The sequence below is a fragment of the Salmo salar genome, chromosome 22 (genome assembly GCF_965601325.2).
Source record: "Salmo salar chromosome 22, fSalSal1, whole genome shotgun sequence".
In the NCBI taxonomy this organism is placed as follows: Eukaryota; Metazoa; Chordata; class Actinopteri; order Salmoniformes; family Salmonidae; genus Salmo; species Salmo salar.
Window position 1 is genome coordinate 39,311,363 of NC_138312.1, and position 27,364 is coordinate 39,338,726.

At 46.3% G+C, this 27,364-nt stretch overlaps 1 protein-coding gene across 2 annotated transcripts in view; it reads right to left on the bottom strand.

Annotated features, from left to right (window-relative positions):
* The window catches only part of LOC106583558 (sodium- and chloride-dependent GABA transporter 2), a 47,459-nt gene that overhangs the window by 6,638 nt on the left and 13,457 nt on the right, over nt 1-27,364 (bottom strand). For both annotated transcript variants that reach the window (XM_045705230.2, XM_014167877.3), the window contains 6 exons: nt 8,722-8,809; nt 7,681-7,813; nt 1,535-1,669; nt 1,163-1,266; nt 390-514; nt 50-162 (listed from right to left, as the gene is read on the bottom strand). In XM_045705230.2, coding sequence (XP_045561186.1) covers nt 50-162; nt 390-514; nt 1,163-1,266; nt 1,535-1,669; nt 7,681-7,813; nt 8,722-8,809 — 698 coding nt within the window. The remainder of the gene's footprint in view (nt 1-49; nt 163-389; nt 515-1,162; nt 1,267-1,534; nt 1,670-7,680; nt 7,814-8,721; nt 8,810-27,364) is intronic.

Sequence of the window (27,364 nt, forward strand, 5' to 3'; positions counted from 1 at the left end):
CAAGAATGATTAATCTAACTTCGATGTGGTTGAACCTTTGTTGTCTCACCTGTGTGTCAGCACCCAGCAAGATGACCATGACAAAGAAACATATGGACCACAACTGAGGTAAAGGCATCATGGCCACGGCACGAGGATAGGCTATGAACGCCAGGCCAGGACCTGTAGCAATGTGGACACATGCACTTTTTCATTCTCATACAAAATAAATAAACATAAACTCTGGAAGTATTGTTAAGTATAGAAGTTAGTGGTAAACTATGGAAGTTAGTGGTGGCCCCGGATCTGTTTGTGTTGTCTTCCCAACTCCTATGGTCATTGTCACGAGGAATTGGCAAGACAGCACAAAGTGATCTGGCACCAGGCAATGAAGTTAGTGGTACTCTTACCAGATGCTGCAACTTCAGATATGGGCAGCCCCTGTTCATATGACATGAAGCCCAACACAGAGAAGATAGCAAACCCAGCAACGAAGCTTGATCCTCCATTCACCAAACACAGCACAAACGTGTCCCTATAAATGAGGTAAAAGGTAAGAAAAGGTAAGGTAAGATCAGCTCAGGCCAAATCTCATGCATTGCGCCTAAGGTCTGAGTAAATTTACTCTGTACAGGAATTCAAATAACTACATTTGAGATAAGCTAAACCTTCAGACAATTGACAATAAAGAGGAGCAGGCTTTTAAGTCGCCTCTCTGTCTCACTTGTTTGTGAACCAGGATAAAGAACTTCCTGTGAGGAGCCAGACCCCCCCTGAGCCTGAGCCATGGACACTCTGATGTATGAAAAGGCCCTTTAAGGGTTCAGTCAGAATCAATGCTAACAGTGTGTGGCTCCCAGACTCTCAGGCCAAGGACGGCATGGCCTATAGAGACTGTGAGACACTTGAGAGCCATTGCCAGCTACAGCACTACAGTTCCTGAACTGATCCAAATTATAGTATAGAATATACTGTATATATCCAATACCCAAAAGTGTAAAATAATTTCATAATGGCAGACATAATTCAAACTGTCAGAGTGAGGCTCAAAAACAATACTTGGCATTTCCAAATCCACTACATCCTAGGCTAGTTAACCTCCCGAAGGACACAAAAAAAGGTTAAATAAAAATGATAATACAATAGACAGCCAGCTGGCAGGGAATAAAATATAAGTATTTACTTATAGCAGTCATTGTTATAATGATTGTAGCTGCCCAGTGCAGTCAGACTCCCTTGACAGATGCCAAAGGAGAAAAGCACCTGTGCTCCAGCATCCATCCATACCTGCAATGGTACACATACAGTATACATCACTTTGAAGCCTTTTTAAAGGTAGAACATGAGCTGAAAAACATTGAGTAATAAAAACACAGACAATGCATTGCATTTCCAGCCCACATGGTATCTTCGATGATTTTCTTGATCTACTGTTTTACCTGCTGCTCTCCAAACATACCTGTGGTGCTACAACAACCACATTGCCATCACCTATTTGTTTCGGAATTATGATATTTGGCACACATGTTAAGGGGCATGACAGCTCATTATTTACCTGTGGGTCGACCAGTCTTGCAGGGTCCGGGTAGAGGTAGAACTTGATTCCATCAATAGCTCCAGGTAACGTGAGTCCCCGAGCCAACAGAACGATCAACATCAGATAGGGAAAGGTAGCTGTGAAATACACCACCTATCAAGAGGAGAAATATTACCTGACAATAAATAACCAAACATATTCACCATGACAGACATTTTAGTCCTTTCAGAAGATGTTTGTATCAAGGGAAAATAACAGTGTGGGTATATAACAAGGTGCTTAACGTCAGCCTCAGAAAGAGCAAAATGTATGTTAATAAAACTAAAGAAGTGCAACAGTGAGAATATTACACTGAGTGTACAAAACATTAGCAACACCTGCTCTTTCCATGACATAGACTGACCAGCTGAATCCAGGTGAAATTTATGATCCCTTATTGATGTCACTTGTTAAATCCACTTCAGTCACTTCAGGCAGGAGACAGGTTAAAGAAGTATTTTTAAGCCCTGAGACATGGTTTGTGTATGTGTGCCATTCAGAGAGTGAATTGGCAACCAAAAAGATTTAACCTGTTAGGGCTAGGGGGCAGTATTGACATGGCTGGATAAAAAAACGTACCTGATTTAATCTGGTTACTACTCCTGCCCAGTAACTAGAATATGCATATGCATTGGCTTTGGATAGAAAACACCCTAAAGTTTCTAAAACTGTTTGAATGGTGTCTGTGAGTATAACAGAACTCCTATGGCAGGCCAAAACCTGAGAAGATTTCAAGCAGGAAGTGGCCTGTCTGAGAAGTAGTGTTTCATCTTGGCTCTTTTTATTGAAGACTCAGGATCTGTGCAATAACGTGACACTTCCTACGACCATAGGGTCTCAGAGCCCGGGAAAAAGTTGAACGATATCGAGGCAGGCTCTGGCTGAAACACTTTATCGCTTTTGGCAAGTGGCCACTCAGAGTACTATGGGCTTAGGCGCGTGCCCGCTTCAACCGAATGCTTTCTTTTCCTTTGTCTGTTTATCTAAACGCAGATTCCCGGTCGGAATATTATCGTTTTTTAATGAGAAAAATGGCATAAAAATTGATTTTAAACAGCGGTTGACATGCTTCGAAGTACGGTAATGGAATATTTACAATTCTTTTGTCACGAATTACGCCATGCTCGCCACCCTTATTTACCCTTTAGGATAGTGTCTTGAACGCACGAACAAAACGCCGCTATTTGGATATAACAATGGATTATTTGGGACCAAACCAACATTTGTTATTGAAGTAGAAGTCCTGGGAGTGCATTCTGACGAAGAACAGCAAAGGTAATAACATTTTTCTTATAGTAAATCTGACTTTGGTGAGTGCTAAACTTGCTGGGTGTCTAAATAGCTAGCGCTGTGATGCCGGGCTATCTACTGAGAATATTGCAAAATGTGCTTTCACCGAAAAGCTATTTTAAAATCGGACATATCGAGTGCATAGAGGAGTTCTGTATCTATAATTCTTTAAATAATTGTTATGTTTTTTGTGAACGTTTATCGTGAGTAATTTAGTAAATTCACCGGCAGTGTTCGGTGGGAATGCTAGTCACATGCTAGTCACATGCTAATGTAAAAAGCTGGTTTTTGATATAAATATGAACTTGATTGAACAAAACATGCATGTATTGTATAACATAATGTCCTAGGGTTGTCATCTGATGAAGATCATCAAAGGTTAGTGCTGCATTTAGCTGTGGTTTGGGTTTATGTGACATTATATGCTAGATTGAAAAATGGGTATCTGATTAGTTCTGGCTGGGTACTCTGCTGACATAATCTAATGTTTTGCTTTCGTTGTAAAGCCTTTTTGAAATCGGACAGTGTGGTTAGATTAACGAGAGTCTTGTCTTTAAAATGGTGTAAAATAGTCCTATGTTTGAAAAATTGAAGTTTTTGCATTTTTGAGGTATTTGAATATCGCGCCACGGGATTACACTGGCTGTTGAGTAGGTGGGACGCTAGCCCATAGAAGTTAAACTCAGTTTCACAATTCCTGACATTTTATCAGAGTAAAAATGCAATGTTTTAGGTCAGTTAGGATCTCCACTTTATTTTAAGAATGTGAAATGTCAGAATAATAGTAGAGTGTCACAGCGTCCACAGAAGGTGGCGCCCCTCCCCGGTCGGGCGGTGCTCGGCGGTCGTCGTCGCCGGCCTACTAGCTGCCACCGATCTACGTTTCTGTGTCTTTTGGTTTTGTCTGTCTAGGTCCGCACCTGTTCCTTGTTAGTCATTAGTGGGGGGGTGGGGGTATTTAGTTTGTCCTTTTTGTTTGGGAATTCGTGCGAGATTGTTTCATGTCATGTTCTTTGTGACAGTCGGAATTTTGCGCTGCTTCAGCCACGCCGCGTATTTTTGGATTTAGGCATTAGGGTTGCCGGGCTGCGCCCCGTGTGTTTTGTATTTTGGAACTGTCCTCCTGTCGGATATTCTGTGCACACTGCCTTGTGGCAAATTTATTTATTCAGTGATTATTAAAACATCTGTTCAAACGGACCTCAGTCTCCTGCACTTGACTCTGTGTCTCTGGTGCGTAAAGTTCTTGGACGGCTGCTGGAGCATGACCTATACGTCAAGGCTGAGAAATGTGAGTTCTCCAAGTGAGCCGTCTCTTTTCTGGGATATCGCATTTCCACCACAGGGGTGGTGATGGAATGTGACCGCGTTACGGCTGTGCGTAATTGGTCGACCCCAACCACGGTGAAGGAGGTGCAGCGGTTCTTGGGGTTTGCCAATTTCTACCGGAGGTTTATCCGGGGCTTTGGCCAGGTGGCGGCTCCCATTACATCACTGATGAAGGGGGTCCGGTGCGGCTGCGGTGGTCGGCAGAGGCGGACAGAGCCTTTCGTCGTCTGAAGGCTCTGTTTACCGACGCCCCGGTGCTGGCGCATCCAGACCCCTCTTTGCCATTCATAATGGAGGTGGACGCGTCCGAGGCTGGGGTAGGAGCGGTGCTGTCGCAGCGTTCGGGCGCGCCTCCGAAGCTTCGCCCCTGTGCGTTCTTTTCTAAGAATTTGAGTCCGGCGGAGCGCAACTATGATGTGGGGGACAGGGAGTTGTTAGTCGTAGTCAAGGCCCTGAAGGTGTGGAGACATTGGCTTGAGGGGGCACGACACCCTTTTCTCATATGGACTGACCACCGTAACCTGGAGTACATCCGGGCAGCGAGGAGACTTAACCCTCGTCAAGCCAGGTGGGCCATGTTTTTTACGAGGTTTCAATTTACCCTATCGTACATTCCAGGTTCCCGGAACCGGAAGGCCGACGCACTGTCGCGTCTCCACGACACCGTGGCGCAGACCATTGATCCTACTCCCATACTCCCTGCCTCCTGTCTGGTGGCACTGGTGGTCTGGGAGGTGGATGCGGACATCAAGCGGGCGGGTCAGTCAGAACCCACTCCACCTCAATGTCCCGCGGGTCTGAAGTACGTTCCGCTCGGTGTTCGCGATCGCCTGATCCGATGGTCGCACACTCTACCCTCGTGGAACGGACGGTGCGGGTCCTGAAGGGGAAGTACTCGTGGCCCACTTTGATTAAGGATGTTAGGCGCTATGTCTCTTCATGTTCGGTGTGCGCCCAGTGTAAGGCTCCTAGGCACCTGCCTCGAGGGAAACTACAGCCCCTCCCCGTTCCACAGCGACCTTGGTCGCACCTGTCGGTGGATTTCCTCACAGATCTCCCGCCGTCTCAGGGGAACACCACGATCCTGGTCGTTGTGGGTCGGTTCTCGAAGTCCTGCTGTCTGCCTCCTTTGCCCGGTCTTGCTACGGCCCTACAGACCGCGGAGGCCCTATTTACACATGTCTTCCGGCACTACGGGGTGCCCGAGGACATCGTCTCTGATCGGGGTCCCCAGTTCACGTCCAGGGTGTGGAGGTCGTTTATGGAGAGGCTGGGGGTCTCGGTCAGTTTGACCTCGGGTTTTCACCCCGAGAGTAATGGGCAGGTGGAACGCATTAACCAGGATGTGGGCAGGTTTCTGCGGTCCTATTGCCAGGACAGGCCAGGGGAGTGGGCGAGGTTCGTGCCATGGGCTGAGATGGCACAGAACTCTCTGCGCCACTCCTCTACTAACCTGTCACCTGTCCAGGTTGTGTTAGGGTACCAGCCGGTCCTGGTGCCATGGCATCAGAGCCAGACGGAGGCTCTTGCGGGGGAGTTATGGGTACAGCGCTCGAAAGAGACCTGGAGTGCTGTCCAGGAGTGCCTGAAGCGAGCTGTAAGACGGCACAAGGAGAGCGCTGACCGCCGCCGCAGTCAGGCCCCCGTGTTTAATCCGGGGGACAAAGTCTGGCTATCGACCCGGAACCTGCCCCTCCGCCTGCCCTGCCAGAAGCTGGGTCCGCGATTTGTGGGGCCGTTCAAAGTCCTGAGGAGAATAAACGAGGTGTGTTATAGGTTACAACTTCCTTCATATTACCGTATTAACCCCTCGTTTCATGTGTCTCTCCTCAGGCCGGTGGTAGCTGGTCCGCTGCAGGACGCAGAGGTGCGGGAGGTCCCTCCGCCCCCCCGGACATCGGGGGGGGGGCCGGCGTACACAGTCCGGTCCATCCTGGACTCCCAACGTCAGGTAGGGGGCCTGCAGTACCTCGTGGACTGGGAGGGGTACGGCCCGGAGGAGAGGTGCTGGGTCCCGGTGGCGGTCATCGTCGCCGGCCTACTAGCTGCCACCGATCTACATTTCTGTGTCTTTTGGTTTTGTCTGTCTAAGTCCGCACCTGTTCCTTTTTAGTCATTAGTGGGGGGGGGGGGGGGGTATTTCGTTTGTCCTTTTTATTTGGGAATTCGTGCGGGATTATTTCATGTCATGTTCTTTGTGACAGTCTGCATTTTGCGCTGCTTCAGCCACGCAGCGTATTTTTGGATTTAGGCACTAGGGTTGCCGGGCTGCGCCCCGTGTGTTTTGTATTTTGGAACTGTCCTCCTGTCGGATATTCTGTGCACCCTGCCTTGTGGTGACTTTATTTATTCAGTGATTATTAAAACATCTGTTCAAACGGACCTCAGTCTCCTGCACTTGACTCTACCCTTTCCTGCTATCAAGGATAACTCTGACAGAGAGAATTATTTATTTAAGCTTTTATTGCTTTCATCACATTCCCAGTGGGTAGCCTTCCACAAGCTTCCTACAATAAGTTGGATGAATTTTGGCCCATTACTCCTGACAGAGCTGGTGTAACTGAGTCAGGTTTGTAGGCCTCCTTGCTCGCACACGCTTTTTCAGTTCTGCCCACATATTTTCTATAGGATTGAGGTCAGGGCTTTGTGATGGCCACTCCAATACCTTGACTTTGTTGTCCTTAAGCCATTTTGCCACAACTTTGGAAGTATGCTTGGGGTCATTGTCCATTTGGAAGACCCATTTGTGACCAAGCTTTAACTTCCTGACTGATGTCTTGAGATGTTGCTTCAATATATCCACATAATTTTCCATCCTCATGAAGCCATCTATTTTGTGAAGTGCACCAGTCCCCCCTGCAGCAAAGCACCCCCACAACATGATGCTGCCACCCCCATGCTTCACGGTTGGGATGGTGTTCTTCAGCTTGCAAGCATCCCCCTTTTTCCTCCAAACATAACGATGGTCATTAAGGTCAAACAGTTCTATTTTTGTTTCATCAGACCAGAGGACATTTCTCAAAAAAGCACGATCTTTGTCCCCATGTGCAGTTGCAAACCGTAGTCTGGCTTTTTTATGGCGGTTTTGGAGCAGTGGCTTCTTCCTTGCTGAGTGGCTTTTCAGGTTATGTTGATATAGGACTCGTTTTACTGTGGATATATAGATACTTTTGTACCTGTTTCCCCCAGTATCTTCACAAGGTCCTTTGCTGTTGTTCTGGGATTGATTTGCACTTTTCGTACCAAAGTACGTTCATCTCTAGGAGACAGAACACGTCTCCTTACTGAGCGGTATAATGGCTGCGTGATGCCATGGTGTTTTTTTTTAAACAAGTTCTTTTTTTCATTTCACTTCACCAATTTGGACTATTTTGTGTATGTCCCTTACATGAAATCCAAATAAAAATCTAAATTACTAAATTTAAATTACAGGTTGTAATGCAACAAAATAGGAAAAACACCAAGGGGGATTAATACTTTTGCAAGGCACTGTTGGCCTCCTGTACCTTCCCAGTAGACTTCACTCCTTTCCAGACACAGAAGTAGCAGAGTATCCAGGCCAGCAGCAGACACAGAGCCAGCTCCCACCGCAGACTACCAATCTGTTCTATCCCTGTGGAGATGCTCAACACCCTGCGCCTGGAAACAGCACAGACACATTTCATTCTTAATCTCACTGGGTTCACATACGCTTAATAAAAATACTACGTATCAAAAATGTAACCCTGACTAATGTATAATTTGCTCCCTTCAAAAGGTTGTGATTGTGTTGTCTAGACCAATTTCTGTCTTTTTATGGATTAATAAAGTGTTCTAAGGATTAATTAAATCATTTGGATATGGAGCTAACTATCTCTCCAAAGTGGTCTGAACCAAACACTAATCCCTGAGAACAGACATCATGAACAGGGTTGGGTTGGACACACTGCCTTCCCTTAACACTATTTTACAGACAGACATCTTGAGATGTTTTAGATATCATATTGAAAAGACAGAATAGTGAAGAAACTGTAGTTGTGCAATTCCTAAAAAAATTCTGCCAGACACTAACTTTATGATAACTTCTGTACTTTTCTAGACTCATCTTCAATCAGCAGCTGCAGAAACCCCCAAAGTCAATACAGCTGTAAGGATTGAGTCCTATTGATTTACCTTGATAAAGTATTATTTTGAACACATTGACAGTATTTTAAACTGCTATGAGACTTTTGTGCTTTTAGGTTTAATTAGTTTAGAAGGATGTGTGTTAACATGATAGTTGGCAACAAGAAAGAAATAGTAACCATATAAATCTATCGTGCATACACAGACCTTTGTTGAGATATTTAATTAAAGATTACATGGTTAAATGGAAAACACATAATAATAACTTGTGAATTACTTGATCATGAGAAAAAGTGATTATGAGAACATTGGCACATGACTACACTTGATTATTATAAGAATCACAGTAGAGTGTACAGTAGCTATAAGAATCCATGTGGAGAGAGTAGTGTAGAAATAGAATCACTTAGAATATTACAGTAAGTACTGTACATGACACTTACTCCCAGAACTCTGTCGCAGGTGAAGTTGCATTCACAGGGACTGTCCAGTTAGCTGACAGATTCCTCTTGTCAAATTCTATACAAGATTCTGTGGGAGAAAAACTTTTCATTAAAAATAAGACGAGTTTAATAGTTCAAGTGATATGTGTACACAGAATGTTTATTGTTCTTGCAAAGGCTGGAGATTATAATTTTGTTTTGTCAATAGACACCCCATTGTTTTAACCCAGTCATAAAAAGCATAATATAGGCTGGAAATTAAAACCTAAGTTTTATATATTGAGGCAAAACAATGTCTAATGCAGAGACAGCATGAGCAGCTCAGTGGGAGCTCAAACTTGGCTTAAAAATACATCACAAAATATTGTGCCCTTAGATAACTTGGGGAAACATTTAAGATTACAGTGGTAGTCTATATTATCACACACGTCCTGTAATGCGATCTAGCGGACTCAGTGGATCAGGGTAACATCATAAACTACAAACTTCCTCCCCCACCCTTTTGTATCTGATATTTACTACTTACAAATGAAGTGGTAAAACAAGCTAATAATGACACTAACCTAATACAATCAAAACAAGCACCACTTGGTCTGTACTGGAACTAGATAGTGTTACGCAGAGTGGAACAGGGGAATCCAAGACTCAGACGAGGAGACTGGGATGAAGTAACCAAGGTATTTATTGACAGGGGGGAGATGGAGTGCAGGTCAGGGGAAGCTCAGGCGGGTTTCTGGAAGGCTGAAGCTGGAGCGAGAGGGGTTGAGACAGGGTAAGCAGGTCCGGAGGGGAATCCAAGGGAGTAGTAGAGTGGGGAATCCAGGACATAGTAAACGGGACTGGAGACAGGGACCAGAGTCAGAGCGGGCAGAACTATAGCGAAGAGGAACAGGCACAACAGGATCTGAATAGTAACAAACGGCTAGAAACGTAGACTGACTGAGCAGAGGATTACGATCTGGCAGCGTGGAAGTGGCAGGGCTGAGTTTTTGTAGAGGTCTTGATTATGGAACAGGTTGCAGCTGGTGGGGATCTGCTCTGACTCCAGCACACCTATCTCCGCCCACACAATCACACACACAGAGAGAGAGGGAGAGAGTACTGGTGGCGGCAGGTCAAGGAGACACAGGATGAGCGGTAGAGGGCATTGCAGGAGCAGATGTGACAGTACCACCGCCTCTAAGGGCACCACCTGACGCCTGACCAGGCTTATCTGGGTGTGAGGTATAGAAATCTCGTAAGAGGGAGGGGTCCAGAATGTGATGGCGGGGCACCCAGCAGCGCTCCTCAGGCCCGTATCCCTCCCAGTCCACCAGGTATTGCCAGCCACGACGGCGCACATCCAGAAGCCGCTGGACGGTATAGGCAGGATTGTCAGCGATGAGCAGAGGGGGTGGAGGAGCTGCTGCAGGAAGAGACAGGGGACTGGAGCAGACAGGTTTAATCAGGGATACATGGAAGGTAGGATGGATCCTGAGAGAGGCTGGGAGTTTCAGGCGCACCGCAGAGGGGTTAATGACACAGTCAATTTCAAAAGGACAAATGAATCGGGGGGAAAGTTTCTTCGATGCCACCTTCAATGGCAGGTTCTTTGATGAGAGCCATGCCTTTTGACCCGGGGATATAGACTGGAGCTGAGGCCCTGCGAAGGATGTCTTGGGAGTGGGTCATGTCGGAGGCACGAGGCAGGGCAGCCAAAGCCTTCCTCCAGGTTGGGTGACAATGGCGCAGATGGTCCTGGACAGAGGGAACCGCAACCTCTACCTCTTGAGTGGGGAAGAAGGGGAGTTTGTAACCCAGAGCACACACAAAGGATGACATACCTGACGAGGCATTGGTGAGGGTTGAGCACTCCAGGAGGAAGGGTTAGCAGAAGTCACGCAGCGTCTCCATCTCTTGGTTGGCCCGTTCGGTCTGGCCATTGGTCTGGGGGTGATATCCAGAAGAAAGACTGACATTGATACCAAGAGCTGAACAGAAGAATCTGCATACCTGGGAGGTAAACTGGGGTCCTCTGTCGGAAACGATGTCAGTGGGATGCCATGCAGACGAAACACATGGGATACTAACAGGTCCGCAGTCTCCCTGGAGGATGGGAGCTTGGAGAGGGGAATGAAGTGAGCCATTTTGGAAAACCTGTCAATAATGGTGAGGATGACGGAGTTACCGTTTGATGGGGGAAGGCCAGTGACGAAGTCCAGAGCTATGTGTGACCAGGGGCGATGGGTATGGGAAGAGGGTGGAGCAGACCGGAAGTGGGTTTAGTGGAGGTTTTGTTCCGGGCACAAACCAAACAGGCTGAGACAAACTCCCAGACATCTCGCTCCATGGTGGGCCACCAAAAGCGCTGACGCAGGAAGGTGAGGCTCTGGTTCATACCAGGGTGACAGGTGAGGTGGGTAGAATGGCCCCACTGAAGAACATCAGAGCGAACACAATCTGCAACAAACAGAGCATTACTAGGACGGTTACCCGAGTCAGGCTGGTTCTGCTGAGCCTGGCGGATATGGAACTCGATCTCCCAGGTGACGGCGGCAACAAGGCAGGTGGATGGCATAATGGCTTCTGGCTCGGTACCCGTGTTGTCGGTGGTGAAATGGCGAGAGAGGGCATCAGGCTTGGTATTCTTCGAACAGGGGAAATAAGTGAGCGTGAAATTGAATCTACCGAAGAACAAGGCCCACCTGGCTTGCCGGGAGTTCAGACGTTTGGCGGTCTGGATGTAGGACAGGTTTTTATGCTCAGTCCACACAATGAAGGGGGTCACAGAGCCCTCCAGCCAGTAACGCCATTCCTCCAGAGCCAGCTTAACTGCCAGGAGTTCCCGGTTTCCGATGTCAAAATTCCTCTCTGCAGGTGAGAGCTTATGGGAAAAGAATGCACATGGGTGGACCTTCTGATCAGCGGCGTCCACCTCCACGATGAACTGGAGTTCTGGGTCAGGCTGAGTAAGGACCGGAGCGGAGGTGAAGTGACGCTTCCAGGAAAGCTGCCTCTGCCTCAGGAGTCCAGTGGAACGGAGTGGAGGTGAGAGTGGTGAAAGGTGCTGCCAGTCGGCTGTAGTTGCGGATGACACGTCTGTAAAAATGTGTAAACCCCAGGAAACGCTATAGCTGCTTCAGGTTGGAGGGCGCGGGCCACTCTGTGACTGCCATGACCTTGGCGGGGTCCATATGTAACTGTCCTTGTGCAATAATATAACTCAGGAAAGACACTGTGGCAGCATGCAAGTCACATTTTTCAGCTTTAACAAATAGCTTATTCTCCAACAGCCATTGAAGAACTTGGCAAACGTGTTGCTGTTGAGCCTCAGGGTCCTTGGAAAAAATCAGGATGTCATCTGAATAGACAAAAACGAAGCGCCCAAACACATCCCTAAGCACGTCATTGACTAGGTTCTGAAAACAGCAGGGGCGTTAGTAAGACTTAAAGGCATGACCAAATACTCAAAGTGACCAGGTGTGTTGAATGCAGTCTTCCACTCGTCCCCCTCTCTTATGCGGACAAGGTGGTAGGCATTCCGGAGGTCGAGTTTGGTAAACACCGTGGCACCATGGAGTGGGGCAAATGCAGAGCTGATGAGTTGCAAGGGGTATTTGTTCTTAACAGTGGTATTATTCAGCCCACGGAAGTCTATGCACGGCCTCAGTGACCCATCCTTCTTCTTCACAAAGAAATACCCAGCACCCACCGGGGAGGAAGATGGCTTGATAAGTCCTGCAGCCAGAGAATCCTGGATGTACCACTCCATAGCCTCTTGCTCGGGATGAGAGAGATTAAACAACCGGCTACTGGGGAGAGGACCTCCAGGTTGGAGGTCAATGGCACAGTTGTACGGCCGATGAGTGCAGCGTCAGGGCGTGGTGCTTGCTGAACACAGGAGCTAGATCGTGATACTCGGAAGAAACTGATGACAGGTCCGGAGGTTCTGGAATGAACTGGAGCACAGACAAGGCAGGGGGAAGGGCAGAAAGTAAACAATTAGAGTGACAAAATGAACTCGAAGTGGATACCTTTCCGGTGGTCCAATCAATCTGTGGGTTGTGTAGCTTTAACCATGGATGGCCAAGAACCAGGGGAGAGTAAAGACAGTCGATTATGTGTAAACTGATCTTTTCCTGGTGATTTCCAAAGAGACGCAGGATGACAGGGACGGTTCTCTCACAGACACGGGTGAGGAGCTGTCCATTGAGAGCTTTGGCATCGAGGGGTGAATCGAGTGGGACAGTGTCCAGGCCCAACTGGGTAATAACACCCCGGTCCAGGAAGCTCTCATCTGCGACCGAATCGATGAGAGCAGACAGAGGAAAAGCCTGGCTTATGGACAGAGTATGGCCACACAAGGTTGCCTTCAAGCAGGGGTCTGGGGGAAGATGGGCAGGCGATTTGGCTCAAGAGTATATCCCCAACTACTGCCGAGCCCCATTTTTTGCTGGACACAGTGAACACGTGGAGACAAAGTGACCAACCTGGCCACAATATAGGCAGCTCCTAGCGCCGATTCATCGTTGCCTCTCCTCTGGAAAGAGAAGGGCCCGAGCTGCATGGGATCAGGATGTGGACTAGCCTGGGGATGAGATGCAGTTGGAGAAGGAGGACAGGGCACAGAAGCAGATGTTATGGGACATGCAACCCTACCTACCCTCTCCCTCCGAGGCTCACGGAGACGGTTGTCGATGTGGATAGCGAGAGAGATGAGTTCATCAAGTCCATCAGGCTCATCCCTGGACACCAACTCGTCCTTCAAGATCTCAGTGAGCGCGTTCCGGAATGCTCCCTGAAGGGCCTCCTCATTCCAGCCGCTCTCAGCGTCGAGGGTGCGAAACTCACATGCCACCTCAGCAACACTATGGGGGCCTTGACGGAGGGACAGGAGTCATTTAGCGGCATCCTTACCGCAGATCGGGTGGTCGAAGACATTCTTCATCTCCTCCGTGAATCTGGAGTAGGAGAAACAGATGGGGGGTCTCTCCCACACCGCTGTGTCCCAGGAAAGCGCTGCTCCACGGAGCCAGCCAATCAGAAAGGAAATCTTGGCCCGTTTGCTAGCATAAGATTATGGCTGTTGCTCAAATACTAGTGAACATTGTACCAAAAAGGCTCTGCAAGCGCCGAGGTTGCCATCGTAATGCTCGGGAGTCGGAACAAATGGCTCCCGGAGCTGAGGAGAAGGACTTGGAACTGGTTGTGAGCTCTGGGCGAAGGGTCGGCCCTGTAGGTCAGACAGGCTCTGTGAAAACTCCTTGATATGCTCCAGAAGGGTCTTCAGGGCTTGGTCATGTTGCTCGAGCAGGGCGCCTTGGCCGACGAGGGTTTGGTGGAGAGTAGCAGTCTGCTGGGTTCATCTCTTTGGCCAGATTGTACTGTTACGCAGAGTGGAACAGGGGAACCCAAGAACAGATTCAGACGAGGAGACTGGGATGAAGTAACCAAGGTATTTATTGAAAGACGGGGAAGATGGAGTGCTGGTTAGGGGAAGCTCGGGCGGGTTTCTGGAAACCAGGTGCGGAGGCTGAGGCTGGAGCGAGAGGGGTTGAAACAGGGTAAGCAGGTCCGGAGGGGAATCCAAGGGAGTAGTAGAGTGGGGAATCCAGGACACAGTAGCATGATGACGAGACATGGGACTGGAGACAGGGACTAGAGTCAGAGCGGGTGTAACAGTGTAGGTTCCGTCCCTCTCTTCGCCCCAACCCGGGCTCGAACCAGGGACCCTTGCACGCATCAACAACTGACACCCCACGAAGCATCGTTACCCATCGCGCCACAAAAGCCGCGGCCCTTGCAACGCAAGGGGCAACCCTACTTCAAGTCTCAGAGCGAGTGACGTCACCGATTGAAATGCTATTAGCGCGCACCACCGCTAACTAACTAGCCATTTCACATCGGTTACACTCACCCCCCCTTTGACCTCCTCCTTTTCCGCAGCAACCAACGATCCGGGTCAACAGCATCAATGTAACAGTGTAGGTTCCGTCCCTCTCTTCGCCCCAACCTGGGCTCGAACCAGGGACCCTTGCACGCATCATCAACTGACACCCCACGAAGCATCGTTACCCATCGCGCCACAAAAGCCGCGGCCCTTGCAACGCAAGGGGCAACCCTACTTCAAGTCTCAGAGCGAGTGACGTCACCGATTGAAACGCTATTAGCGCGCACCACCGCTAACTAACTAGCCATTTCACATCGGTTACACGGGCAGGACTGTAGCGGAGAGGAAAACCCCATCAGGCAAGGAAAACAGGCACAACAGGATAACAGGATCTGAATAGTAACAAATGGCTAGAAACGGAGACTGATTTAGCAGAGATTACGATCTGGCAGCGTGGAAGTGGCAGGGCTGAGTTTTTTAGAGGTATTGATTATGGAACAGGTTACAGCTGGTGGGAATCTGCTTTGACTCCAGCACGCCTGTCTCCGCCCACACAATCACACACACACAGAGAGAGGGAGAGAGTACTGGGGGAGTGGCGGTAGATAAAGGAGACACAGAATGAGCAGTCGAGGGCGTTGCAGGAGCAGATGTGACAGATAGTTGCTATTTATGTACTATATTTGGATATAAGTAATGCAATGTATTGTAACCACATAATTGTTGAGTAAATTTTATTAACAGCTGAAAAAGGACTGTAAAGAATATATTTTCCTACTGCAACAACCACATCTCTAGTGTATTTTACATGTTTAAATCATATTCAAATTGTTCACTCCCCTGATGAGATTTTAAAAGACAGTTGTTTACTGTTCCTGTAGAATGGTTGTGAAACAAAGAGTAAAATAACAGATGTGCACTCTACCCAAATCAGTATAATCATAGTACAAGTAGATAGGTCTACAGGCTTGGCAGTTTGGCTTTTAAGCTTAGCAGCTATCTACTGAAAGACACAACTAGACGACCTTCAAATGGAAAATTACCAAACAATCTGACAGTGAAATTTATAGAAGTGCGAAAGAACAACTGGCACAAGTCAGAATAGACTATATACAGTGCATTCGGAAAGTATTCAGACCACTTGACTTTTCCACATTTGTTGTGACGTTACAGCCTTATTCTAAAATGGATAAAATATTTTTTTGCCCCTCATCGATCTACATACAATACCCCATAATGACAACGCGAAAACAGGTTTTTTAGACATTTTTGCAAATGTGTTAAAAATATAAAACAGAAATACCTTATTTACATAAGTATTCAGACCCTTTGCTATGAGACTCGAAATTGAGCTCAGGTGCGTCCTGTTTCCATTGATCACCTGTGTTGAATTCAATTGATTGAACATGGTTTGGAAAGGCACACACCTGTCTATATAAGGTCCCACAGTTGACACTGCATGGCAGAGCCATGAGGTCAAAGGAATTGTCCGTAGAGCTCCGAGACAGGATTGTGTCGAGGCACAGATCTGGGGAAGGGTACCAAAAAATGTCTGTCCCCAAGAACACAGTGGCCTCCATCATTCATAAATGGAAGAAGTTTGGAACCAACAGCACTCTTCCTAGAGAGGGCCATCCGGCCAAACTGAGCAATCGGGGGAGAAGGGCCTTGGTCAGGGAGGTTACCAGGAACCCGATGGTCACTCTGACAGAGCTTCAGAGTTCCTCTCTGGAGATGGGAGAACCTTCCAGAAGGACAACCATCTCTGCAGCACTCCACCAATCAGGCCTTTATGGTAGAGTGGCCAGACGGAAGCCACTCCTCAGTAAAAGACAAATGACAGCCCGCTTGGAGTTTGCCAAAGGGCACCTAAAGGACTCTCAGACCATGAGAAACAAGATTCTCTGGTCTGATGAAACCAAGATTGAACTTTTTGGCCTGACTCTCCACTGGGATTCTCTGCCTCTAACCCTATTACAGGGGCTGAGTCACTGGCGTACTGGTGCTCTTCCATGCTGTCCCTAGGAGGGGTGCGTCACTTGAGTGGGTTGAGTCACTGATGTGATCTTCCTGTCTGGGTTGGCACCTCCCTTGGGTTGTGCCATGGCGATCTTTGTGGGCTATACTCTGCCTTGTCTCAGGATGGTAAGTTGGTGGTTGAAGATATACCTCTAGTGGTGTGGGGGCTGTGCTTTGGCAAAGTGGGTGGGGTTATATCCTGCCTGTTTGGCCCTGTCCGGGGGTATCGTCGGATGGGGCCACAGTGTCTCCTGACCCCTCCTGTCTCAGCCTCCAGTATTTATGCTGCAGTAGTTTATGTGTCGGGGGGCTAGGGTCAGTCTGTTATATCTGGAGTATTTCTCCTGTCTTATCCGGTGTCCTGTGTGAATTTAAGTATGCTCTCTCTAATTCTCTCTTTCTCTTTCTCTCTTTCTTTCTTTCTTCTTTCTTCTTTCTTTCTTTCTTTCTTTCTTTCTTTCTTTCTTTCTTTCTTTCTTTCTTTCTTTCTCTCTCTCGGAGGACCTGAGCCCTAGGACCATGCCTCCGGACTACCTGGCCTGATGACTCCTTGCTGTCTCGAGTCCACCTAGCCGTGCTGCTGCTCCAGTTTCAACTGTTCTGCCTGCGGCTATGGAACCCCGACCTGTTCACCGGACATGCTACCTGTCCCAGATCTGCTGTTTTCAACTCTCTAGAGACAGCAGGAGCGGTAGAGATATTCTGAATGATCGGCTATGAAAAGCCAACTGACATTTACTCCTGAGGTGCTGACCTGTTGCACCCTCGACAACCACTGTGATTATTATTATTTGACCCTGCTGGTCATCTATGAACATTTGAACATCTTGGCCATGTTCTGTTATAATCTCCACCCGGCACAGCCAGAAGAGGACTGGTCACCGCTCATAGCCTGGTTCCTCTCTAGGTTTCTTCCTAGGTTCCAGCCTTTCTAGGGAGTTTTCCCTAGCCACCATGCTTCTAAACCTGCATTGCTTGCTGTTTGGGGTTTTAGGCTGGGTTTCTGTACAGCACTTTAAGATATCAGCTGATGTAAGAAGGGCTTAATAAATACATTTGATTTGAATGCCAAGCGTCAGGTCTGGAGGAAACTTGGCACCATCCCTATGGTGATGCATGGTGGTGGCAGCATCATACGGTGGGGATGTTTTTCAGCGGCAGGGACTGGGAGACTAGTCAGGATCGAGGGAAAGATGAACGGAGCAAAGTACAATGTCCTTGAGTGGCCCAGCCAGAACCCGGACTTGAACCCGATTGAACATCTCTGGAGAGACCTGGAAATAGCTGTGCAGCGACGGTCCCTATCCAACCTGACAGCGCTTCAGAGGTTCTGCAGAGAAGAATGACAGAAACTCTCCAAATACAGGTGTGCCAAGCTTGTACCGTCTTACCAAAGAAGCCTCAAAGCTGTAATCGCTGCCAAAGGTGCTTCAACAAAGTACTGAGTAAAGGGTCTGAATACTTATGTCAATTTGATATTTCAGAGTTTTATTTGTAATACATTTGCAAAAACGTATAAAAACCAGTTTTTGCTTTGTCATTATGGGGTATTGTGTGTAGATTGAAAAAAACGATTTAATCCATTTTAGAATAAGGCTGTAACGTAACAAAATGTGGAAAAAGTCAAGGGGTCTGAACACTTGAGTGAGGACCTAAGTGTGTAGGAAAGGGCCTACAGGAAACGGGAGAAATCTATGTCTTCATTGAGTCCTGGATAGGTGAGGCTTTTGAGGGTATGGATCCAGTATGAAGTAACTGTCAATGAGTAAAGAGGCTGTCATTCACCCCGACTAATTCAGGTTGACTTTAATACCAATGTAGATATTTTTATGTTTTACTGGAGTTTACATTTGAAGGTCTGGTACCAGCAAAACCCCTTCAATGTGAAGGCCTATAGATCCTATGTGGCTCAGTTGGTAGAGCGTGGTGCTTGAACGGCAAGGTTGTGGGTTCGATTCCTACGGGGGACCAGTATGAAAAAATAGGAACTCACTACTGTAAATCACTCTGGAAAGGAGTGTCTGCTAAATGACAACAACAAAAAAGACCTGTTCCTCTACTAGTGTGCCACACATAAACTATTCCTTCTGACCTAAGTCCACCTTTCTACCCATTAATACAAACTACATTGAACACCTTCACTAAAAGGTGTCTTCTGAGGTAGAACATTTAATGAACAGAAGACACGCCAGCACCACTTGACCCCCCACAAAAAATCTGAAGAGCTCAAATGGCTATCAGCAAGAGATGATATCATCATAAAAAGTGCAGACAAGGGAGGTGAGGTGTGTATGGGACAAATACATAGAAGAGGCTATACACCAACTAAAGAACACTGAGTACTATTCTATGCAACCTTCAAATCTACTGGAGAACATGAAAAGGGAACTCACTGAGCTATTAACTGTGGCCAAAAATGAAAGTTGGATTTCCAAAAGAGAACATGACTACTTACTGTGCCATGTTTTCCATATTTTGACATACTACTAAAAGAAAACATGTATTAATTAAAATCCACCAGGCAGACCTTTATCAGTGGAAATGACTCTATAACAGAATCAACATCCAAATGTGCGGATTTCTTAATAAAAACCCTTTGTTGCAGGATTACCTTCCTACATCCAGGACAGTCTTTACGCAGCAACATAGTCCATGATGAAGGTCTTGAGGCTTTATAATGAGTCAAGACCTGGTGACCTGATGCCCCCTAGTGACATTATTGTGCAACTCACTGTGGACCCTAAATAACAATGTCTTCCTGTTCCAGGACCAACTGTAAAGACAGGATAAGGGGACAGCTTTGGGAGCTTGCTTCGCACCAAATAATGCTAACTTGTTATTAGGACTATGGGAGGACTGGTTTATATACTTTGCCACCAATACCTTTCAAGACAAGATTGTCTGGTGGGGCCGGTACATTGATGAAGTGATTCTGTCTTCTCTGACTCTGAACAGAAACTGTTGGATTTCCATGCATAAATAACTGAACCAATAAAAACCTGAAACTGAGCTTGGAGTATGATCAAACCGAGATCAACTTTCTTGACTGAAAAATCGCAAAGGACGACCAAAGCAACTTACACACTTCTATCTACAGAAAAGGCATGGATCGGAACACCATCCAGTGGCTTTTCAACAAGATTCCATTTGGACAATTTCAGTGACTTAGACACGTACAGTATGTGACATGCAGCAACGCTTTAAGCAGAGAGGGTACCAGCCTCAGGTGCTTACACAAGCTCATAACAGAGCCCTGTCACTTGATAGAAATTAGCTGCTTTGTCACAAACGTAAACGAGAACAGGCTCAAAAGCCCTATTTTGTTACACGGTACAGTATGGAAGCAGTCCAAATCAGACAAATCCTCAAAAGTAATTGGGACATCATCTGTAGTGACCCCACATTACGTGAAATGTTCACTGAACCTCCTGGGCTCAGTTTCAGACATGCCCCCACAATAAATTACAAACTAGTAAGGAGCTACCTACGTACTGGATGCATACCTTCAAAGGCCTCACCTATCCAGGATTTCCTTGTCATAGACTGACCAGGTGAATCCAGGTGAAAGCTATGATCCCTTATTGATGCCACTGGTTAAACCCACTTTAATCATTGTAGATGAAGAAAAGGAGACAGGTTAAAGAAGGATTTATAAGCCTTGAGACAATTGAGACATGGATTGTGTGTGTGCCATTCAGAAGGTGAATGGGCAAGACAAAATATTTATTAGCCTTTGATCGGGGTATGGTAGTAGTTTTCAGGTGCAACGGTTTGAGTGTGTCAAGAACTGCAACGTTGCTGGGATTTTCATGATCAACAGTTCCCTGTGTATATCAAGAATGGTCCACCACCCAAAGGACATCCAGCCATGGGCCAGCATCACTGTGGAATGCTTTCGACACCATGCTCCAACGCAATATTAGGATGGTATTCCTAATGTTTTGTACACTCAGTGTAGATTTCTCCCCTTTCCTGTAGGCCTTTTTAGACTCCAGTCTTAAAGCTGCAATATGTAACTTTTTGGACAAGCTGACAAAATTCATAGAAAAGAGAGTTACAGATTTGTCATTCTCATTGAAACTAAGTCTAAGAAGCGATAGATCTGTTCTATGTGCAATATTTCTATGCTTCCCGTTCTTCTTGTTTTTGCGTCTTTTAATTTCGGTTTTGTATACCTGCTTCAAACAGCTGAAAATACAATACTTTTGGTATTGGAAAATATATTTCACAGCAGTTTAGATGGTACAATGATTCTCTACACTATACTTTGTTTTTTCACATAAAACTTAGGCAAACTAAGAATTTCTGCCACCAGGAAATGGTGGAGCAATTTCTGCATAGTGCACCTTTAAGTCTCTAAAATATCAATCTTCTCTTGTCCCTAACATAAAGTGGTTGTTTAACAGTATTGTATTCTCCAAAATACGGAGCATATTAGATGTTTCATTTTTAATTATGCTTATGATGAAATTATGAAATGTTCAGTATATTGTCAGTCTGTTTCAAAATAGATGGTTTGTTAAATGAGAATGTCCACTATTCCATTTGCCCACATCAAAATGTATTTTCCTGTGTTTGCATTGTAAATACAGTTGAAGTTGGAAGTTTACATACACCTTAGCCAAATACATTTAAACTCAGTTTTTCACAATTCCTGAGATTTAATCCGAGTAAAAATTCCCTGTCTTAGGTCAGGTAGGATCACCACTTTATTTTAAGAATGTGAAATGTCAGAACAATAGTAGAGATAATGATTTATTTCAGCTTTAATTACTTTCATCACATTCCCAGTTGGTCAGTAGTTTACATACACTCAATTAGTATTTGGTAGCATTGCCTTTAAATTGTTTAATTTGGGTCAAATGTTTCGGGTAGCCTTCCACAAGCTTCCCACAATAAGTTGGGTGAATGTTGGCCCATTCCTCCTGATGGAGCTGGTGTAACTGAGTCAGGTTTCGTAGGCCTCCTTGCTCGCACACACTTTTTCAGTTCTGCCCACACATTTTCTATAGGATTGAGGTCAGGGCTTTGTGATGGCCACTCCAATATATGATGGCTGCGTGGTCCCATGGTGTTTATACTTGCATACTGTTGTTTGTACAGATGAATGTGGTACCTTCAGGCATTTGGAAATTTCTCCCAAGGATGAACCTTGACTCAAATGATGTCAATTAGCATATCAGAAGCTTCTAAAGCCATGACATCACTTTTTGAATTTTCTAAGCTGTTTAAAGGCACAGTCAACTTAGTGTATGTAAACTTCTGACCCACTGGAATTGTGATACAGTGAATTATAAGTGAAATAATCTGTCTGTAAACAATTGTTGCAAAATTACTTCTGTCATGCACAAAGTAGATGTCCTAACTGACTTGCCAAAACTATAGTTTGTGAACAAGAAATTTGTGGAGTGGTTGAAAAACGAGTTTTAATAACTGCAAGTGTATGTAAACTTCCGACTTCAACTGTAGTTACATTTCTGCTGTCTTATTTCTTGCATATGAGATTTAATGTGATTGATGTGACGTGATCGCCTTGACATTTACATTTGAGTCATTTAGCAGACACTTAAACAGTACGACTTATAGGAGCAATTAGGGTTAAGTGCCTTGTTAAGGGAATATGACACCTGCGATTCACTTTAATTGCATGTGTGATGAATTAATTGCTTGTGTTATCACCTGTGTTGATGGGGCGGCAGGTAGCCTAGTGGTTAGAGCGTTGGGCCAGTAACCGAAAGGTTTCTGGATTGAATCCCAGAGCTGACAAGATCAAAATATGTCGTTCTGCCCCTGAGCAAGGCAGTTAACCCACTGTTCCCCGGGCGCCAAAGATGTAGATTTTTTATTTATTTTATTTTACCTGCTAGCACCGCGTACCTCTCTGATTCAGAGGGGTTGGGTTAAATGCGGAAGACACATTTCAGTTGTACAACTGACTCGATATCCCCATTTCCCTTTATTAGCTGTTATGAAATACACTACATGACCAAAAGCATGTGGACACCTACTCATCAAACATCTCATTCCAAAATCATCAGCATTAATTTGGGGTTGGTCCCCCTTTGCTAGGGAAGGCTGGGAAGGCTTTCCACTAGATGTTGGAACATTGCTGTGGAGACTTACTTCCATTCAGCCACAAGAGCATTAGTGAAGTTGGGCGATTAGGCCTGGCTTGCAGTTGTCATTTCAATTCATCCAAAAGCTCTGTGCAGGCCAGTCAAGTTCTTCCACACCGATCTCGACAAACCATTTCTGTATGGACCTCGCTTTGTGCACTGGGGCATTGTCATGCTGAAACAGGAAAGGGCCTTCCTCAAACTGTTGCCACAAAATTGGAAGCACAAAAACGCCTAGAATGTCATTGTTAAGATTTTCCTTCACTGGAACAAAGCCCGAACCATGAAAAACAGCCCCAGACCATTATTTCTCCTCCACCAAACTTAACAGTTGGCACTACGCATTGGGGCAGGTAGTGTTCTCCTGGCATCTGCCAAACCCAGATTAGTCTGTCGATCTGCCAGATGGTGAAGCGTGAATCCAATGGCGGCGATGCTTGGCATTGTGCATGGGGATGGGGATTTAGGCTGCTTGGCCATGGAAACCCATTTCATGAAGCTCCGGACGAACAGTTGTTGTGCTGACGTTGGAGGAATATGGAGGAATGATCTCTCTTAGGGTATACGAGTGGGCGGCTAAGCTGAAAAATTTGACTCAATCGTACACTTTTTGATAAAAACACCAGATCACTGATTTTTTTTGTCCGTGTAGCTCCTTATTTAGGCTACTGATATTCCTTGCAGTTTGGTTGTTTTCAGTTTTAAAAAATGCTTAAGGCGCAACCACAGAGCAGGCTCAACTTACCCGGCTACCATAAATGTGATAAATTGGCCGTCTTTCACTTTAACAATGGGGATGAACCAAAATATCAGTTTTAGGCTCGCCACTGATTTGGTAAATAGCTGAGGGATGGGGCTGGAGAAATGTAACTACTTTCAAATTCATAGAAAGAGCTATGGATGGAAGGACTGACCATCCAATGGAAGAGGCAAGTGGAAGGGGGAGAAAGTAAGAAACTTGTCTGTCGGCCCTGCATTAAAGACCAAAATTGGCTAAAGACAATTGTGATAAATAAAAAGTATACCAGTTTAATTTAAGGACCAAAAGATTGACAGCTGTGCCATATAGATTGCAAAATAGTTGGGAAGAGATTTTCAATGTACCAATTCCCTGTCACATGTCACAAAAAACAATGCTGGATTAAAAACGTATTAAGAGTTTTTCAATTAAAATTATTATACAAAATTCTTGCAAAAAACAGAATGTTATATATATGGTAGATGCAAACATCCCAGCTCTGCAGATTTTTCTGTGAAGAGACAGAATCATTAGATCATTTGTTTTGGTAATGTCCATATGTAGCTTGTTTTTGGTTGCAAGTTCAGGAATGGCTGAAGAATTGCAACATTTACCTGGCGCTAACTCTGCAAATAGCACTGCTGGGTGATTTAAAAAGTAATAGTCAACTGATTTATAATTTTAATAATGCTCTTATCAAAAATGTGTTTCTTTAATTTACAGTATATATAATCTATGAGAATAGAAAGGTTCAGAACTTCTGTGAAACATCACAGCACCTATGAAAAATATATGGTAAATAGAAACTGGATAGTGTTCAGAGAGATGGGAGGGGTTGAATGGAGCTGAAGGATGAGACTAAAAACACAAAAAAGAGAACTATTGTAAACTATACTGTGTCAGTAAAATGTATATAGTATGTATACGCTGGAAGTAGATGCCTAAGAGTTGTTGTCCATTAGTTTACTCCAATTAGGGGAGGGATTGTAGGGTTAGGGGAAAATAATAAAGAAAAATATATTTCAAACATACAGTACCAGTCAAAAGTTTGGACACACCTACTCATTCAAGGGTTTTTCATTATTTTTACTATTTTCTACATTGTATAATAATAGTGAAGACATCAAAACTATATAAATAACACATATGGAATCATGTTGTAACCAAAAAAGTGTTAAATAAATCAAAATTGTCACGGTTGTCTGAAGGAGCGGACCAAGGTGCAGCGTGTTTGTAGTTCCACGTTATTATTTACTCGTGAAACGTAATGCAATACACTAAATAACTGAATATACAAAAACAACAAACCGTGACGCACAGAGAAACAAACACTCCTCAAAAGATAATAACCCACAAAACAGGAAGAGAAAAACCCCTACTTAAATATGATCTCCAATCAGAGGCAACAAGGATCAGCTGCCTCCAATTGGAGATTAACCCAAACAACCCCAACATAGAAATAGAAAAACTAGAACTTAAACATAGAAAACATAGAAAAACACAAAACACCCCCTGTCACGCCCTGACCTACTCTACTATAAAAAAATGACATCTTCCTAGGGTCAGGACGTGACAGTACACCCCCCCCCCCCCCCCCCCCCCAAAAGGGGAAGACTCCGAATGCAACAAACCAAAAAAACACACCACAAACAAAAGGGAGGGTAGGGAGGGGGATAACTGTCTATGGCGGCTCAAATGCAGTCCACATAACCTCCAGCATAGGAGGCGGCTCCGGTTCTGGGCGTACTCCCCGCTCCACCCGCTGATCCTTCTGCTTTATTACCACCTGACCGTGGATCGTCGTCGAAGGGACCGGACTGTAGATCATTGCTGGAGGCTCCGGGCTGCAGGCCGACCCAGGAGGCTCCGGGCTGCAGGCCGACCCAGGAGGTTCTGGACTGTGGACCGTCACTGCAGGCTCCGTGCCGTGGATCATCACTACAGGTTCCGTGCCATGGATCATCACTGGAGGCTTAGTGCCATGGATCCTCTCTACAGGCTTTGGACTATAGATCATCACTGGAGGCTTCATTCGTGGAGCTGGAATAGGTCTCACCGGACTAGGGAACGTCGCTGGGAGTTCTGGACTAGGGAACGTCGCTGGAGGCTTCCTTCGTGGAGCTGGAATAGGTCTCACCGGACTAGGGAACGCCGCTGGGAGTTCTGGACTAGGGAACGTCGCTGGAGGCTTCCTTCGTGGAGCTGGAATAGGTCTCACCGGACTAGGGAACGTCGCTGGGAGTTCTGGACTAGGGAACGTCACTGGAGGCTCCAGACTGGAGAGCGTCGCCGGAGGCCAGGTGCACAGAGCAGGCACAGGGTATACTGGGTCGTGGAGGCGCACTGGAGATCTGGAGCTTATGGCTGGCACAACCCGTCTTGGCTGGATAACCTCCGTAGCCCGACAAGTGTAACAGTGTAGGTTCCGTCCCTCTCTTCGCCCCAACCTGGGCTCGAACCAGGGACCCTTGCACACATCAACAACTGACACCCCACGAAGCATCGTTACCCATCGCGCCACAAAAGCCACGGCCCTTGCAACGCAAGGGGCAACCCTACTTCAAGTCTCAGAGCGAGTGACGTCACCGATTGAAACGCTATTAGCGCGCACCACCGCTAACTAACTAGCCATTTCACATCGGTTACACTCACCCCCCCTTTGACCTCCTCCTTTTCCGCAGCAACCAACGATCCGGGTCAACAGCATCAATGTAACAGTGTAGGTTCCGTCCCTCTCTTCGCCCTAACCTGGGCTCGAACCAGGGACCCTTGCACACATCAACAACTGACACCCCACGAAGCATCGTTACCCATCGCGCCACAAAAGCCGCGGCCCTTGCAACGCAAGGGGCAACCCTACTTCAAGTCTCAGAGCGAGTGACGTCACCGATTGAAACGCTATTAGCGCGCACCACCGCTAACTAACTAGCCATTTCACATCGGTTACACAAGCACGAGGCGTTGTGACAGGTCACATAGGTTTGTTTTGGCGAACTGTGGTTACCGTGCGTAGAGCTGGCGCAGGATAACCAGGGCCGAGAAAACACACTGGAGACCAGGAACGCTGAGCAGGCATACTCCTTCCTGGCTGAATGCCAACTCTAGCACGGCACCTGTGAGGAGCTTGCACCGAGTGCACCGGGCTGTAGCTGCGCACTGGCGACACAGTGTGTATCTCACTGACTCGCCCCCACGGTAAGCACGGGCAGTTGGCTCAGGTCTCCAACCTGACTCTGCCAATCTCCCCGTGTGCCCCCCCAAAAAAAGAATTGGGGCTGCCTCTCACACTTGCCTCGTCGTTGGTATCGTGCCTCCTCTCGTCGCTGCTCTGCTCTCGCTGCCTCCACCTGTTCCCATGGAAGGCGATCCCATCCAGCCTGGATCTCCTCCCATGTCCAGGGTCCCTTGCCGTCCAGAACTTCCTCCCAGGTCCATTCTCTTCCACGCTGCTTGGTCCTTTTATGGTGGGTTATTCTGTCACGGTTGTCTGAAGGAGCAGACCAAGGTGCAGCGTGTTTGTAGTTCCACGTTATTATTTATTCGTGAAACGTAATGCAATACACTAAATAACTGAATATACAAAAACAACAAACCGTGACGCAGAGAGAAACAAACACTACTCAAAAGATAATAACCCACAAAACAGGAAGAGAAAACCCCTACTTAAATATGATCTCCAATCAGAGGCAATGAGGATCAGCTGCCTCCAATTGGAGATTAACCCAAACAACCCCAACATAGAAATAGAAAAACTAGAACTTAAACATAGAAATAGAAAACATAGAAAAACACAAAACACCCCCTGTCACGCCCTGACCTACTCTACTATAAAAAATGACATCTTACTAGGGTCAGGACGTGACAAAAATATATTTTAGATTTTAGATTCTTCAAAGTAGC